We start from the raw sequence: 17,443 nt of genomic DNA, 5'->3' as shown, positions 1-17,443 counted from the left end.
GAGAATCGATTCTAGATGATTGGTATCGGAGGAATCGATATTTCAGGCTCGATCAGCACATCACTACTCAAGATCCTGTTGAGACTTTTCAAAATAAACTGAATCACGTGAAAGAGCAGGTTATTTACAGATGAGAAGTAAAAAAGCGCGGCCGGGTGCTAAAAAATAAACCTTAGACTCAAATGTTAGGACAGGCTTTTCCCCGCAGCATGCCGTGTAATAAATACTCACAAAGAAAACGGCGGCCGTTACAACTTATGTCTAAAAATGTGTAGTTTCATGCATCGGTTAAAACACTCGACTCCAGCTACATGGCGCGCAGCTGGAAACACTTCACGCAAGTCGAGCTGCCCGAGATTCACAGAATTTACAGAAAATGTTACATTTTTGTGATTTATATCATTATCGGACGATAGAATTCTTATATCGGGATATGAGATTTGGGTCATATCGCACAGCCCTACTATTTAGTGCAAAGAAGTAAAACTACATTCTGAAAATGTTCACACCACGCAAACTGTTAATTTACAAAACGGATAGTGGACACTCTAACATTCAGCAAATGATTCAGCACAAATTTCATGGCAATCCATTAGCTGCTGAGAAATTTCAGCCATCACCAAAGTAGTGGACAGAAACTGCACAAAATACTAAATTCATCATCCACAGATTGAATTTTCTAAACCTGTATGACTTTAATCTAATGATGGAAACACTGTGTGTTTTCAAGTATTATCTTGCCTGTTCAGTCCACAGAATTATTATAAGGTAGAATTATCAGAGGACAACTCAGGCTGAGCAGTTTGGAGATAATGTTAGAGAGGCATGGCTGAGATGGTTTAGACATGTGCAGAGGAGGGATAGTGGATGTATTGGACAAAGGTTGCTGAATGCTGTGCTGCCAGGCCAGAGGAAAAGAGGACGACCACATAGGAGTGAAGGAGGACATGCAGAGGACTGGTGTGACAGAAGTGGATGCTAGGGACAGTTTGAGAAGTGCACACAGAAATCATCTTCATTTAAACAGAGATGTACCACAGCCAAACAGATGAACACGCCAAACCTGACGGACATTCTGTCTTTGGCAAAGTCTGACAGTAAGATGCACAAATGCACACGCTAAAGCTCTATTCAAAGCAAAGGAGTTTATGTCTGCCCCTCTTTAATTAAATTACAGCTAGTGAAATCTCAAACTAATCAATAATTAAAATACAGTAAAAAAAAAGAAACTCTATGGCTCACAATATTCAAACTGCTGCAACCCTAATGAGAAGTGTGTCTGTGTATTTGCTTATTCAAAACGAAAACAGAAGAGGGAAAAACTGAATGTGTGTTTGTGTGGTTTGTGTGTCTGCTGTAATGCTGCAATCCTTTCTCATTTGAAATGTAAACACAATATGATTAAAGTAAGTTCAAAGTTAAACGGAGTATGTGAGTGTTTGGAAGGTGTTTGTGTACGGGTGGGCCTGAGTGTATGTGTGCGCAGTTGTGGCAATGCAGCATTTCCGCTCATTTAAAATGTAAACATGCCGTGATTAGAGCCAAGACAGAAGTAAAGCCATCATGCTAATGAACAGCTGTACTGCATGTGTGTATGTGTGCGCGTGTTGCATTTGTGTGTGCGTATGTCTATGAGTTTGTAAGTGTGTGTCACAGCCATATAATTACATAGTAGGATTTAAAAGCCAATTAAACACTTAAAACGTGGATGGAATCATATTATGCTATCTAGTAAACACAGGCACGCACACAGAGAAAAGTGTGTACAGTATTATTATGTGTGTGCACGTGTGTGGCTGTGCATGCGCAGCTGTATGAATGTGTGTGTACATTGGCATCAGTGTTTGTGTATCTGGTGTGTGTGTGTGTGCATGCGCACGCGTTTGTGATAGCCACTAATTAAGACTCTAATTGCTACTCTCAATCATCCAGTGAGCTGCGACACAGTCTCTCTTTTCCTCTCTCAGAAACAAACACGCGCGCGCACACAACCATAATCACACAATGATTAGGCAGAGGGCCAGAGAGCTGGGAGCAACAACAAGAAGAGGACAGTTTCATCACAGCCAGCCAGAATGGGTTGGTTTAGTAACTTTCTTTTCATCACACAAGCCATAAAATTTTCATAGTGGAAATCAAAATAATTCATTATTTGACTACACAGTTTTAGAAAGAGCACACTTGTTTGTTGTTCCCACCTAATATCAGCAAAGGGGGGGAAGAGCCACTTATAAATAGATTTATTTGTGCTAAGCCTAAGTACAATTCAATTAGAGTTGCTCAGGATAAAGTGACTAAAACTAGAGCCACACACGCACATATATTACCATTTTCACCAACAAGAATATTATTTTTTTTTAAAGCTTTGACTGTCTAACTGGAGCAGTTATTGAAAGGGAAAACACAGAGAACAACACATTAGACAACAGGGAGCGACTGTGGAAACAGGTGACAAACCAAGCTGCACTCAAGATCCACTTATTCGCTCGCTATGGAGCTTTTATCAGCAGATAAAGTTTAGGTGGTTGCCATGGAGCTGCAGTGTTTTTAGTTTTTCTGTTAAAGGGTTGCGTCTTTTGTCCATACTAAAACACCCTTTTCCAGCCAGCATGAATACAAGTAATAAAAAAAAATACTCAGAATAGGGGGGAAAAAAACAGTTTTGTGACAGCAAAGTTTATCTAAAAATGAGAGTTCAAAAACAAGTGAGTGGAGACTGTTTGAAATCGGCAGCTTTTTCTAATGCCAAAGATGCACTGGGTTAAAAAAATATCTTGGTGATGGCACACTGCATTGAATTGTGTCACTGATGTTTACTTTGTTAAATGTGAAAAAAGGGGAGTAGCTTTTCTTTCTTCACAGTTCATCCTACACTGGACCTGAGTCCACCCGCTGTCGGCAACAACCTGTTTAACCTAGTGCCCACATAGCCAGTTCACTGCTGGCTGGTCCTTGTAAACAGAGGCTTTACAAATAGGCTGATTTTCTACAGCCAGAGCCATGTGCCAGGGATAACCACATCAGGGATATAATCTCAGTGACATACACAACCAAGAGTACAAACGATTGTTCGAAACTGTTCATTTAGGATAGTTCAAAGTCTTTATAGGGATAACTTGCACATAAACTAACTTCATTATTCGAAACTTTGTCCATTTTATTTAGATTCCACCACTGCAACACACTACCAGAGAAAAAGTGTAGTAGTCCGCTTTAAGGCTAATATTGAAACAACAGGGACTAAATGTGGTGTCAGCTGTAATAGTAGGTAAAGAAGAGCATGAAGGGTTCTAGTACAACCAAAGTATCGAGCAAAAAAGCACTTTTGGCTAAACAAAAGCTCAAAAGCTACACGTTCAATTCTCGTCCACTCCCACACGGAAGACTGCTAATGGCTTGGAATCCCTAAACAAAGCAGTGAAACCTCTTTTATACTTGAGTTATCATCTGTTGTGTTTATTTTGTGTTGAGTCAAAGGAGAAAACTAATCACAAGCTGGTCACGAAGCCACTGTTGACAGAGCTGAAGGAGGAGATACAGCAGCTGCACCAGCAAAAAAAAAAAAAAAAAAAAAAAGGACACTGGAGCTGAATTGAGTGACCTGCTAGTTACATATGCAGAGTATATATTTGTGTGTGAGTGTGTGTGGGCGCATGTGTGCGTAAGACAGAGCCAAAGAAAGAAGCAATCTGCCTGAAGTCGTCACTGCTGGAGGAAACCATCTGGAAAAAACTGCAAAGTCCTGAGAGACTCTTTTACACCAGCATCCTGCTTTTGGACAGTACTTATCCCTAAACCTGTGGCTACATGGATAATATATGATTCGTGGTTAAACAAAGACACCACATGAAGAACTCAAACAAACAAACAAATAATAGTGAAGAAATACCTTTAAGTTGTGAAAATATTTTGGTTCTAATTAATTGAAAATTAATTTAAAGGTGCTGTAAGCCAATATTATTCTATTAACAGTGAATCAAAGCAGCAGGATTGTTTGAATTCTTAAACCTACAAAGATTTCCTTCCGAGCTACAAGCTTGTTGTTCTAATTTTCTGAAATGCAACATTACCGTTCTGATTCACCGCTCTCTTGCCTCTTATCAAGACACAGCAAAAATGCTTTATTGTTTTATTATTTATTGTTTTTTCCTTTAAACGCCACTCTACAGTACATACTTAGCACCACAGCAACAAGCTGGTGAACAGGAGCTGAACATTTGCCGTGAAAAAATATATTTTAAAAAAAGGCCAATGTGGAAACAAATCTTTAAAAAAAAAAAATTGAAGCATGAATCTGTGTATGCATGAGCAATGCTGCTCAAGCTACCATTTGTGATTGAACAAGTACAGTACTTTTTCCCCCAAGCTTCTACCATGACCTGGATGACTGAGAACCCACAATAAGTACAGTATTGTGCAAAGATGTTGATCCGTTCTTCTCGGGAGGAAGAGTAACTTCTTAAAGTGTTCCTGATCAACAGTTTTCCAGGCTTTCTAAAGGTCTTACAAAATGTCTATTTGGATATTGGCTGCTTTTCACTTATTTTCAGTCCTTTCCTTGTAGCAGACAATTTTCAGAAGAATGTTTTTTTCTTCCTTTCTTGTATGTTAAGGCCCTAAACACTGAACTATGAATCACTCAAGTGTAAAAAAACAACTAGTTTGAAATTGTATCGTTAGGCAATGCTTGGCAGTCCGAGATATGCCAAGCAAACAAGAGATAATCCAAAGAAGAAGTGGCAGACATAAAGAACTACCTACAGCAGATTAACAGCATGTAAGAGATTCATCTGGCCCCTCAGTTTATCCATGTACTGTTCAATAAAGTCTCATCAGAAACCATCTCAGTGGAAGAAGCAATTTTTAAGTAAGAGGTGTGCATTATTGCACAAGAAGCAGACATTGCAACAAGGCATTGTCAAAATGTATAAAGAGATGTATACATGGAGTCAAGAAGCAGGTACAACAGTGAGTGCCTACAGCCATCTATAAAACATAGTGGAGGATCTATCATTGTTTGGGGCTACATTTCAAACAGTGGTGTTGGGTAACTTGTCAAAACTGGGTATTATGAACAATTGTGAACACAGAACAATGCCATCAGATTTTGATCCATCGGGCAATTCCATTTGGAAAAAGCGTCTGATTTAAAACTGCTTCATTTTTCAGCATAACCATGATCCCAAGCACACTGCTAGGGCAATAAAAGCATACACAATGCACCACCATCAGTCATTGACATGGCCTATAACGACCCCGGACCTCAGCATTTTTTAAACAAAGAAGAGCTTTGAATGTTCTTCAAGAAGCCTGGAGAACTATTCCTGAGGACTAAAAGCAATTCTAACCTGGCTAAGAGAGTTCAGGCTGTGCTGAAGAATAAAGGTGCTCATACCAAATATCGATTTTGTAGTGCATTAAGCTTGTTAGAATGGTACAAACTGTTTTTACCTTGTACAGTTTATTTCACTATAATTATGTGGTCACATTTCAATAAATCACTGCACATATTTCCCATTTTCCTAGTAAAAGAAAGGCTGGCTCAAGATTTTTGTGTAGCACTGTAGTTCATGTGCACATGAGCTAGATTGTGCTTTAGAAGTCTCTTTTGCCACATGATGCTACTCTTCAAGGTAATGGAAGAGTTGCTTGCCAACTACCTACAAAACGAACAAAGCCAACTGAGTTGTTGCACCCAATTATCTTGGTAGGTGCTCTCTTTATCACCGTGGTTAGCGATGCTGCAGCCTGCTGGATCTGTCTTTATTGGTCAGGCAACACTTTACTCCGGCAGCTGGCACAGAGCACTGGCAGCTGGCCCATCAGCGACTGTGTTTGAGCTACGTTTTCCATTAGTGATCTTACAAGGGGGTACTAAGATGTTTTGCTTGTCTCACTTTGAAAATGTCACACTTTCAAAGAATAATGATCGAATAGAACGAATACAAGCTGTTTACTCCGAGTAAATGCTGAAATGAGTCTTGGTTGTAATGACACTGCTCTTATCACAGTAATTATTTTATGTGCAATTCAACTTCAGTGTCATTCTGAAGATGCTGCATCTTTATTTAAATGGAGTTTTTAATGTGTTCTGTCATGATAATTATTCATTTCATTACGTTTTCATACTCTTCTGTCCCACTCTCCTGAAATGTAATAACCCAAATTTCCCATTGGGATCTGTTACGTGTAATATTCTCTAATTTAATGAAATGTGCTCTAATGACAGATGAAACTAGTGAGACAATAGACAGATAAATCCTGAAATCCCAGTTGGCAGGATATAGAGGAAGCTAATAGGGGAGAGGTGCTTCTCATTTCTGCTACCTTTAGCTCCGAGCAGTGTGTCCCTGATGAACTGCTCCAGGTCCTCGGCTCGTTTATGAATCCTGTCAGCATCATCCTCAACCTGCTCTCCATCAGCAGACACCTTAGTGGCCTGTACACAAAGACATATACGTTATAAAATAATGAACAACTGCTGAATAAGTGAACGTATCGACTTCTATGGAGCGGAAAAAAGAAGGATGAGATCTTCAACGTAAAGGGCGATGAAAGCAATACATAAGCACTATTGATAATACTGTGCAAACAAATATAAGGATAAATGAATTACTGACATGAAATGAAAACAAAATATCAGACATTAACATGTTCACAAAGGACCAGGAAAACAAGAGACGGATGAATTTTTGACAGACATGAAAACAGTTCCATATACACTCAATGTACATGTACACGCACACACTGACAGAAAGAAAGTGTAGGTAATTACTGTTGTGATTTGACAAGACCATGCTATATCATTTTAGGTGGTTTGTGTGAGAGTATGTGTGTATGTGCGATGGGGTGTGGGGGATAGTATTGCTGTCAACAAATGTCAAGGCCTCAGCCCCTAAAAGGCTGCAGCTTGACAGCACGAATGTGAGTGTTATTTTTCTCCATTTGGTATTTTTAGGTGCCCTCCACTAAAAAAGTGTTTTTTTCCTTCTGTGTTGGTAAACTACTCTTACAGACAACTTTGACTCTCAAAATGGTAAAAAATGAGCGCGTATTAGACAAAGAGTTTGTAGAATACTTCATTATTTATGTGGTATATAAAACTTTAGAGTGTTAACTTTTCATCTTAATTACTTTTATGCATGGACTGATTCTCAAACAGGTAGCGCAGCCCTGAACTTTTATTCTGTGGCATCACAGAATAATAGATGGAATAAACTAGACTGGATTTATATATCACTCTATGGGCTTTCACACACATTCAAAGAGCACTTTAATCTGTGCGCTTAAGACCTGTATCTACCCCGCATTCACACCAAGTTTAGAATCACCAATTAATCTATCTTTGGAAAGTGGGAGGAAGCTGAAGTACCTGAAGAAAACCTACGCAGGCTCAGGGAGAACATGAGTAGGTGTCAGGTGTCCTCCGTCCTGCAAAACCCTCGACTAAACCAAACTGTCTGAAACAGAGTGTTTCCAGCTGTATATTCTATGTGAGATATGAAAACTTTGGAACTCTCTGGAGTTCATGTGTGACAACCACTTTATTTTATTAATATCCAACCACTTAGCTACTCATCCGCGCCCAGCTGAGCGATATAACTGGCCAAAAGAAGCAACACAGAGCTCCAGAGGGTGGGAAAGCTATTAAATGACATCAGGTTTGCTTTGAAAAACAAACCATCAAAGTGAAACTGCCATGATCAAGTGCTTAAAATGCCCTTTAAGACATTTTTGACCAATTGGCACAAGTTATTCTGCACTTCATCTTCATTATTTTTGCATAGTATGGGAAACACCACTAAAAGAAACATGCAGGTATAAATATATGATTTAAAAGTTGTGTAAAAATCTGCTTTAAAGATTAGTAAAATGCTCAAAATATGTTTCTCTGACCCTCAATAATACTGGTATACTGTATGTTAGCATTTATAATCTAGATTATCTCGACAAAGAATGGAACAAAAGGCAATCGACATCCAAAGATGAGCTTTGAATCTCATTGAAGAAGCCTGGAGAACTATTCCTGAAAGAAAGTTCAAGAAAGCTTGCGTAAGAGAAGACTTTTAGGATTGTACAAACTCGATTTTTACCTTACATCCTTTATCTGTATTTATGATTGCATGTTTCAGTGGATGGCAGCACTTAATTCCCAGTGTCTCAGTACTATATATCTATATTTTGACATCCCAGACAGCAAAAACTGTTACACACAATGTGCACATCTGTTGCTTTAAACTATGATCTCAGTGCCTGTCACAATGTGTATTTGCTCTCCGGCTGCACACAAAGAAAGAGTGAAACAAGGATAAAGACAGGACGAAGGCAGACAACGATGGAGACAAAATTTGAGTCAAAAGAAAAACTCAAAGGTTTTTACCCTGCTGTGTAGCTGGTCCATCTCTGTAACCAGCGATCCCAGGTTGGAGTCAGCCAGTTGCAGTAATCTCTCTGGAGCTTTCTGAGGCGACAACATGTGCTGCAAGAGAGAAACAGAGAGATGAAGGAATTATGGAGAGAAATGTCTGACACATTTTGGCCCTGGGCTAGGCTTTTGAACTGTCTGGCTTTGTGCCATAGAGCTAAAAAGAAAAGAATAAACAAGTGCGTGCAAAAGGCAAGGAAGACATAAATAATTCAATTGTAAACACATCTGATAAACATATTTAAATTGTCTCAAAGTGCAGTGTGTATTAGCAATATAAATGTGGTAACTTTATGGAATTGTAATTAAGCGCTTGGAAAAATTTGAAAAACTCACTAAGGAGTGTTAATGCAGGATAATCCTTTACCTACAGAACATCTTAAGTGAGCTAAAGTGAGTGTCTCAATGTACGACCATATATTTGATTACACAGCACTTTAAAATGCTTTCTACTTGGTTTATTTTTTACAATAAACCAAATAGTAGTTATAGTACATATTTTCTTTTGTAAAACCTTCAAAGCAGAAAACATTTCCATTCATTCATCCAGCCATCTTTGCATCCTTCTATACTGCTTGTCCAACTTAGTAGGCTATTTATGGCCTATTTATGCCGCCTATTAGTCTAAAAAGTGTAAAAAAAAAGTTGGGTACGCCCTGGACATGTCACCAGTCTATCACAGGGCTGAAACACAAAAGTACATATTTCCCTGTGGTGTGTGTAGGACTCACTGTGACTTGATAATTGTACCAGTGGTCTTTAGACCTCAGGGGGAAGTAATGAGCCCACTAGAGACTGACACATCATAGTGAGGCCAAAAAAAAAGGTTTCACTAGAAAAAGAAGGCAGCATTTGAATGGTTCACAAACAGAAGCAGTCGAAGTATCATAACATGTCATGCACATGTTAATCAGTAGATTCATTAGATAAGTTTACCATGTTGTAGTAGTGTTAGAATGCACAATGAGTATCAGTATGCCCTACATAGAGCATTCAAGTAACGCCTCATAAAAAGTAGTATGCAACCAATGGTCACAACCATTGGTAACGTTAGATACCAGCATCTACTGTTCTAATAAAAATTGTAAAAGAGTAAAAAGAGAAATGCAACATAACAAAAGGAATAACAGGCTAAGGAGGACAGCGAAGCAAAGTGAGTTACAATAATCAAGTCGGGCGGAATTTAAAGGGAGTATTAAAAGTCTCAAATTACTGGGTGTAAGACAAGGCACCGATTAAAATGTTCCTTAGATGAAAGAAACAAGATTTGGATCTTAGAGCCTCACAAAACAAAACAAAACAAAAAACGATGCAAAGGTTCTCAGGAGAATATTTGATATTGTTGGCAGGGGGGCTGGTGTAATGACCGACCTCACTGGAGAAAATTCCATGTCCTAACACAAGAATCTCAGTTTTTCCAGAATTCAAATGGAGGAAATTTGAAGGCATCGAATTGAGGGACGCCACATATAGGTGGTCAAAGTAAGTCAAAGTAATGAAACCACTTGTAGTTATGACATGGGTTAAATAAAAGTAAATTCCAACTACTCTCACACATTTTTTTTCTTACCTTGAGCTCCTCTGTCATGTTCTCAAATCGGTACAACACCTTATAAGGTGGTGGAAGGGGTGTCGTCAAAGTGACCTCATTGATGATGCGTAACAGGCGGTCCATATCGCTGATCAACAAACCAGAGCACTCATCATCGCAGGCTGGAGAAACAAGTAAAGACACACAGTTAGATGTAAGGCAGTGAGTCATGAGGGCAGCTAAAACCACAAACAGTCATTATGGGTTTGTGTCTGTGTGTGAGCTGACATGTTAACTTTTCGAGAAAGTTTGAGTTTGAGTGCATTTTTACAACTGAATGTGTGTTTATATGGGCGAGCTCAGAAACACATCAATGAGGGACTGTGGTGACTGCTTGTGTTTTTCTGTTTAAGTGGCTTTGGCATCAGAAAGACAGGGCTGGTGATGCATGAAATTCAGCGCGCAGGGGCAAAAGTGCCTACTACAAGTACACACTGCAGGCTAAAAACACACAAACAGACACCCACACACACACACACACACAAATATGCACGGCGCACACCAGGGAATTCACTAAGACACACACACATTCTCCTATATCGCGCGTGTATGAATTTCTTTGCCTTCTGCAGCCTGAGGCTGATTTATTACACAAATTAAAATTTCTGACAAGGGAAATCAAAGAAAAATAAAATAAAATAAAAACAGTTTCTACTCTATCAATCTCTGACAAAACAGCAAAACACAAATAAATCCATGCGTTCATGCAGTTTAATGCATACACACAAACCCACACATATATGCGCACACAGTGTACTGTATGCAGACTACATTGTGTATGTGGGAGTAAATAGCTGCTTGTCAAATCAAAGCTATTCAAGAAGCTCACTGATGAAGGATTGCATTCACTAACTTCGGCACTGAGGGAAAACATTTTGTACTACATAGATGGAGCTTGTAAGCAGTATGTTCAAGTCTGCTGATAGTGGATTTTAATAATGACACACAATATTATTGTACATGTGTGAGTCACTATACAACGGCAGTTGTTTTATCACTGCAAACATTTCCAGTGTGCCATTGAAATGATATATATATTTACACCAAGCAAGTGTAATATTATAGTGTAAATGTTTTCTATTGAAGTGTGATAATAAAATAGTAAACTTCTATTGATATAGTAAATTATATGAGATTATAAGAGTTGTAAGGGTTACAAATGTAATGCAGTTTATTTAGTAGGTAGGTTTTGTAGGTTTCAAAACACCACTGAATTTAAAGGTGTGGCACTAAGCAAGTTCACAGAAACAACAGCGCAAATGTCCCCGCCTGTGTCTTTAAAAAAACAAAAACTTTATATACACAGACAGAAGAAAAAAGATGGACATTGAAGTTTGATTATAACATGAAAGTTATACTAATCACCAAATTTATGGCCAAAATAAGCAATTTTCTAATGACTTTACAGTCAAGTATTTTTAAGTTTGAAAAGTATTATTTCAGGGTGGGACTAAAACCAAAATGAATCTGTATATCCCTCAGTTTCCCTCATGTGATGTCTGGATCCATAAAAACAGGACAGTGATGGTCAAAATGTTCCACCCACCAACGGTTTCCATCTTCTGAATACTCAGTGATCAATATATTGTGTTCCCAATTATTTTGCATCAGACTGATAAGTCCAAAGTCAGTTTGTCTAAATTAAAGTTAAATTAAATTTAATTGAATTATTTAATTTAATAGGGAAGCCCATTGCAGTCACATTGTAATTCAGTTTAATCTAATTTAGAAATAAGCTATATCCTGACTTATTACATAGCTATAATGCTATCCACCTGTTAAGATCAAGCACTAGCGAGTCTGTTGGTCAGGCTTTGAATGTCATGTAGTGATGTGGATCTTGGTTTAAAAGTTTATATAAAATGCCCAGCAAGTTTCTTTTCCATTATTAAGCAGATATAGTCTTTAGTTATAACTGTACACCATGATACTGTATAGTTTATTCTCAATTTTCTTCCTGAATTTCTTCTTCTTTGGGTGCGTTTACTAATGTACCCATTACAAAATCTATTGACATTAAGGGGCAATTCTTAGCAAACAGCATTATACAACAAATTTAGGAGCTGCATGCATGTCACTACTTCTGACTCCAAAAGTGCTCAGTGGCATTGGACAGAATGGGAGAAAGGCCAGATAACAGAAGGAATGCAGAGTGCAATCACTCTTCAACAAGTGAACAGCAGTGTGATCACTCCATTCTCTGTAAACCATCAGGACTTGGGATTATAGCCTGGACGTAGAGTCGAGCGGTTTGGTGTCAGAAAGCATTGCGGCACACGCACTGCCAATTTATGAACACACGCTTTGTGTCTGAACACAAAGACCTGAGCAAGCAATTTCCTCACTGACCTGACAGCAGCAATTTCACATCAGCCTCTGTCTTACTACCCTTTCTTCTGTGCTCTCACTTGCACACATAGACTTCCTTCTAGACATGCTAATGGCACCAAATTGGCCCTGCCATTATGGTCATATTAAGTTTAAATTAGCTCCAAATGACATTGAAATTATTTTCTAAATGACTTGAATCTGACTTCTGCCACGATCTCCTGTCTCCCATGGCAACTGGAGAAAGGAGCTCTGACTGTTCATTTGCATTTCATTGCCAAAATAAAGTAAAAATCACAACATCAGGTGACAATGAAGGGAGGTGAGCCACCAGAGGGAAGGGAACAGAAGAACAGAGAAGAAAGAGACAGAGAGCATGTCTGTGGGGTTCATGAAGCATGACACCCCATGCTGCTACGCTGGGTTACTTCCACCACTGGTGGTAACTTTCACTGCAGACTAATCTTTATAATAAAATCTCTCAACTTCAATTTAAAGGTAAGTGCATAAAAATTCCAGCCACATTATTTCTTCATTTTTTCATGTTTTACACTAGACCACTCTGAACAAAAACACAGTAAAAGATGAAGGAAAAAAAATGAAATGATGAAGAAAACAAAAGAATGAGTAACCAAAAGCTGTGCGTTAGTCTTACAGATGATCCCAGATGGTCCACACACATGCCTATCCATGCACTGGTCACACGTCATCCCAGATGCCCCAACCCTGCAACGGCATTGGCCCGTGACAGGGTCACATGGTCCGGGCAACGCACCCCACAAGGAACACTTACACTCCTCACAGTGGCCACCTGGTATCCTTGGATTACCATGATAACCAGTGGCACACCTAAACAGGGGGGATCACATAGAGAGAGAGAGTATTCAAATCTAACCAAATTTTAACATATGTTCACCCTACACTGTAAAGAGATATCACAAATTATTTCACCAGCAAAATACTCACAGTGGGATCCCAAGGTCTGAGATGTTTTCATGTAAACCTCAAGTGCATGTCATTACAGCAGAATTTAGGCATAACACATACGAGGATATTCTAAATATTCAAATCAGTGCAAACAACTGGCAATGCATTTCCAGGTTTGGCTGGTATGAAGTTGAAGATTGGCTCTTTGGGGATGGGCATGGGGCAACTGCCACTACCTTCTTTCCATATAATGTCTCTCTTAAAACTATCACGGGTCGACTAAGACTTTTGGATTCCACTTTACATCAACTCGTGTTCCCTGTATTGGTCTTTGCATTTAAATATCCATGCAATCCACATTAAAAGCCGATGATTTCCAAACTTCTATGCTTGTTCATTTCTCTGTATGTGTCTGACCTCTCACAGTGTTTGCCCTCATATCCTAAAGGACAGGCGGTGCAGCGGTAGTCATCAAACCCCTCTGCTACACAGGTGGGACTGAAACTGGATATGAAAAGAGATTTTTCACAGACATTACAAAAGAAATGTTAAAACATTTGGAGCATACAGTCTATTTATATTACAGAGGAGAGAGGACAGAAAAGATAAAATGTGCATAAAATGACAGATTAATATTGTTTAAAGTTTGTAGTGATAGGTTGCAAGAAATTTTACTTATTCTGTGGGTTGGTAAGGGGGCAGGCGCAGGGTTTGCAGTCATCAGGAGAACCTCGGACCACGCCGTAGAATCCCGGTGCACAGCGTTCGCACCGATCACCCTCTGTGTTGTCTTGACAGTTCTACCAACACAAATGCGCACACATAAAAATAATACTATGCATGTATGCGAAGGCACTCTATTTACCTTTAGTCATTCTCCAACTCCCCCATGACTCTAACCTACTCCAATATGTAGGTGCAAAAATATCCATCACCCACCACCCAGAAATTCCTGGTGTGTGCTGGGATGGGAAATAAATACAGAATGTCACACTGAGCATAATGAAGGCAACTTTAAGATGGTGACACACACTCACACACACACACACACACACACAAAAAGAAGAAAACTCATGTTGCCTCTCCAGAAAGCTTTTCATCTCTAAAATCAACAGATTTTCTAATTAAATTAACAAAAATTAACCTACACTCCCATTTGGACATTATTTTTGGAAATCACCCCTGGCAAGATAAAAAGCAAGACACCAAATTTGCTTGAGCAAGATGATAAAACATTTTTTGGAATCACTTACAGGCATTTGTGGGCTAATGGGAATCTATTCAAGTGCATGTAGACTAAAAAAATCTACTGTGTTTCAGATGCTTTAATAAAGAAGAAATCTGTATATCTCTTAAGCTGTGTACAGTCTCCCATGTTTTTCAAGTTGACAATGAATAATTGAAAAGATGACAGACCGGGTCACCTGTCATTACCTCCTTCATTACTGACAAAACAACACTGAAGAGGCTTGTTTTTTGGTGAGTGAGATAATTATCCTGGCACCGCTGTTCGAGTTTCATCAATACCAGAGAAGTAGAAATAATAGTAGCATACCTCCCTGCTGTCACTTCAGTTTTTGGTGCTAACAACAGCCTTTTCGAACACTTTTGTGCTTAGCTTTGATGTGGACACTTTAGAGACTCTCAGTGAAATGTTTGACAACATGTTGACAGATGGGTCATTTCACTTTAAATCTCTTCAATGTCAAGAACCGGCCGTCTTTTTGATTTGCTTTTTTCTAGAGGGAAAGATGAACACAGTCCCTTTTATTTATCAGTAAATTATCCCAGCCTAAGGATAATTATCCTGGAGCTGGCTGGAGCCTATTCCAGCTATCTTAGGGCCCTAAAACAGCTGGGACATGCCCACCCCCCACCGGCAACCCTGAAAAGGGTAATCGGAAGAGAATGGATGGATGAATTAATTATTAATTGAGAAACTTACTATCTTAACATACGTATACACTCACCAGCCATTTTGTCAGGTACGCCTGTTCAACTGGGCATAAATGCTAAGATTTAATCACCCAATTACATAGCATCAACTCAATGCAACTAGGTATGTAAACATGGTCAAAATGACCTGGTAAGTCTAAACTGAGCTTTAGAATGGGGAAGAAAGACGAATTAAGTAACTTTGAAATTACGATGGTTGCTGGTTTTGATGCGCTTTGATGGTCCGAGTATTTTAGAAACTGCTGGGGCTTACACCTGTCTGAAAACAGAAAATATCCAGTGATCAGCAGTTCTCTGGGTGAAAATGCCTTGTTGCTGTCAGAGGACAGTGGCCAGGCTGCTTCAAGGTGATAGGAAGCAACAAGAAGTCAAATCACCACTCATTCAATCAAAGGTTTGCAGAAGAGCATCTCTGAAGGCACAACACATTGAGACTTAAAGTAAAAGGGTTAAGGAAATACAGAAATACATTGGGTGCCACACTAATCACCTAAGAACAGAAGACTGAAACTACAAGGATTGAAACATGTTGTCAGGTCTGATGAGTCTCAATTACTGATGTGACATTTAGACGTTAGGGTCAGAATTTGGCATAAACAACACGAAAGCATGGATCCCCCCTTCTTCATGTCAGCAGTTCTGACTGATGGATTTGGTCTGTTGGTCTGATATGTTCTGATAACATGCCATGTCACAAATGAGGTCACTGTACTCACAAGACCTCCACAGTCACCATATCTCAGTCCAGTAGATTAAGATCTGGGATGGGGTGGAATGGGAGATTTGTATCATGGATGTGTAGCTGACAAATCTGCAGCAACTGCAAGGTGATGTTGCAGTAAGGATTAAAATCTCAGAAAAATACTGAATGTCTGAGTCAAAGAATTAAGAGCGTTCTGAAGGGAAAAGAGGTCTCGCCCGGTACTAGCAAGTTGTAACTAATAGAAGTATACAGTGAGTGTTGATTGCTCTGAATCTCTGTGGGAAATCATTACTCGCTTCTTTTTACCACCTACAGTTGCTGAGCCAGTACAAGCTTTTGCACTGGTGAACTTTTATCTAAGACAGACCATTTCTGAAAAGAAATATAGTTGGTCACACATAATAATGTGTGACCAACTATACTATGGTCTCAGTCCCATTCCTGCATGATGAGGTGCTGTGAGACCAAGAGCAACCAGCTACAGTAGCTGTTAGCCGACAGGTGCGATCTCACACGTCAAAGACTTTAATAAGCTTCCTTCTTCAAGAGCATCTGAAATACTAATTTTCCTCGCAGGATTTCACTCTTGCTGTTGTTCAGATCGCCTCATGGGTACAACAACACACAGAGATCTAAATATATCTAAAATATTTTCATATCCACAGATGTTTCTGTTTATTTTGTAGTTTATTTTTAGCTATGCTTGTTATAAAAGTCTCATACACCCACACATGCACACACACGGACACAGTGTCTATTCCTTCGTGCATTCTGGTACATCTCATGGCAAAAATATGGCATGTTTTTTATATAGAGTAATTCTGTACAATATGTGCAGACTGTAGGCACTTAGGACACACAACAAAATACCCCCTATTCCACCTCCACCCTCAAACACTCACTGTGAGCTCAATCATTTTAACGCACACAATTTAAACGGCAATACATATTGTACACAAACACACACCTCTCTCTTTCATATCCCCAGGGTCCTGTCCTATGTGTTCGAATTGTTTGTTATAAATAGGAACTTCAATCAGTACAACAGGAAGTCGCCTCTTAACGAGGCAAGTCATTTCCATTAACTTCCTGTGTTCCTCGTTACCTCTAATTACCACAGAAACAAACTCGTTTAGCATTTTCAATTTAGCCCGCTCGGTTAGAAAATGCTAATGATGCTGCTGTTATGGAGAGCAAGATAGAAATGGGCAAGGAAAAAACGTCTGGAAGGCAGAGAGGAAGAGGGTGTGAAGTAGTAAAAAAAAGAAAGCGAGAGAAAAACAAATTGGTAAAACCAAGGAGGTGTTAAGGAGGATTGGGGAAAACGAAAAATGAGAAAACTAGAAACAAAAGACGGGCAAGAAGATGAAAGAAGACAACAGAGGAATAAATATATAACTAGGGAAAGGAGAACAGGAATTTAGGGGATGTGAATGAGGTGAAAAAAGATAAATTGGAGGAGTGGCAGAAGGAGGAACAACACAAGGAATGCAGAAGAAAGGCAGAGATGAAA

General features: G+C 39.1%; 1 protein-coding gene across 10 annotated transcripts in view; it reads right to left on the bottom strand.

Annotated features, from left to right (window-relative positions):
• Positions 1–17,443, bottom strand: part of lama2 (laminin, alpha 2) — a 212,298-nt gene that overhangs the window by 46,791 nt on the left and 148,064 nt on the right. For 7 of the 10 annotated variants that reach the window (XM_040018526.1, XM_040018527.1, XM_040018529.1 and 4 more), the window contains 6 exons: positions 13,947–14,071; positions 13,689–13,775; positions 13,000–13,193; positions 9,996–10,138; positions 8,381–8,479; positions 6,328–6,439 (listed from right to left, as the gene is read on the bottom strand). In XM_040018526.1, the coding sequence (XP_039874460.1) occupies positions 6,328–6,439; positions 8,381–8,479; positions 9,996–10,138; positions 13,000–13,193; positions 13,689–13,775; positions 13,947–14,071 (760 nt within the window). The remainder of the gene's footprint in view (positions 1–6,327; positions 6,440–8,380; positions 8,480–9,995; positions 10,139–12,999; positions 13,194–13,688; positions 13,776–13,946; positions 14,072–17,443) is intronic. The other 3 variants (XM_040018532.1, XM_040018534.1, XM_040018536.1) reach the window with 1 other exon arrangement.

The sequence above is a fragment of the Simochromis diagramma genome, unplaced genomic scaffold, assembly GCF_900408965.1.
Source record: "Simochromis diagramma unplaced genomic scaffold, fSimDia1.1 OVJJ01000802.1, whole genome shotgun sequence".
NCBI classification, from domain to species: Eukaryota; Metazoa; Chordata; class Actinopteri; order Cichliformes; family Cichlidae; genus Simochromis; species Simochromis diagramma.
This window is presented reverse-complemented; position numbering and strand designations above follow the sequence as displayed.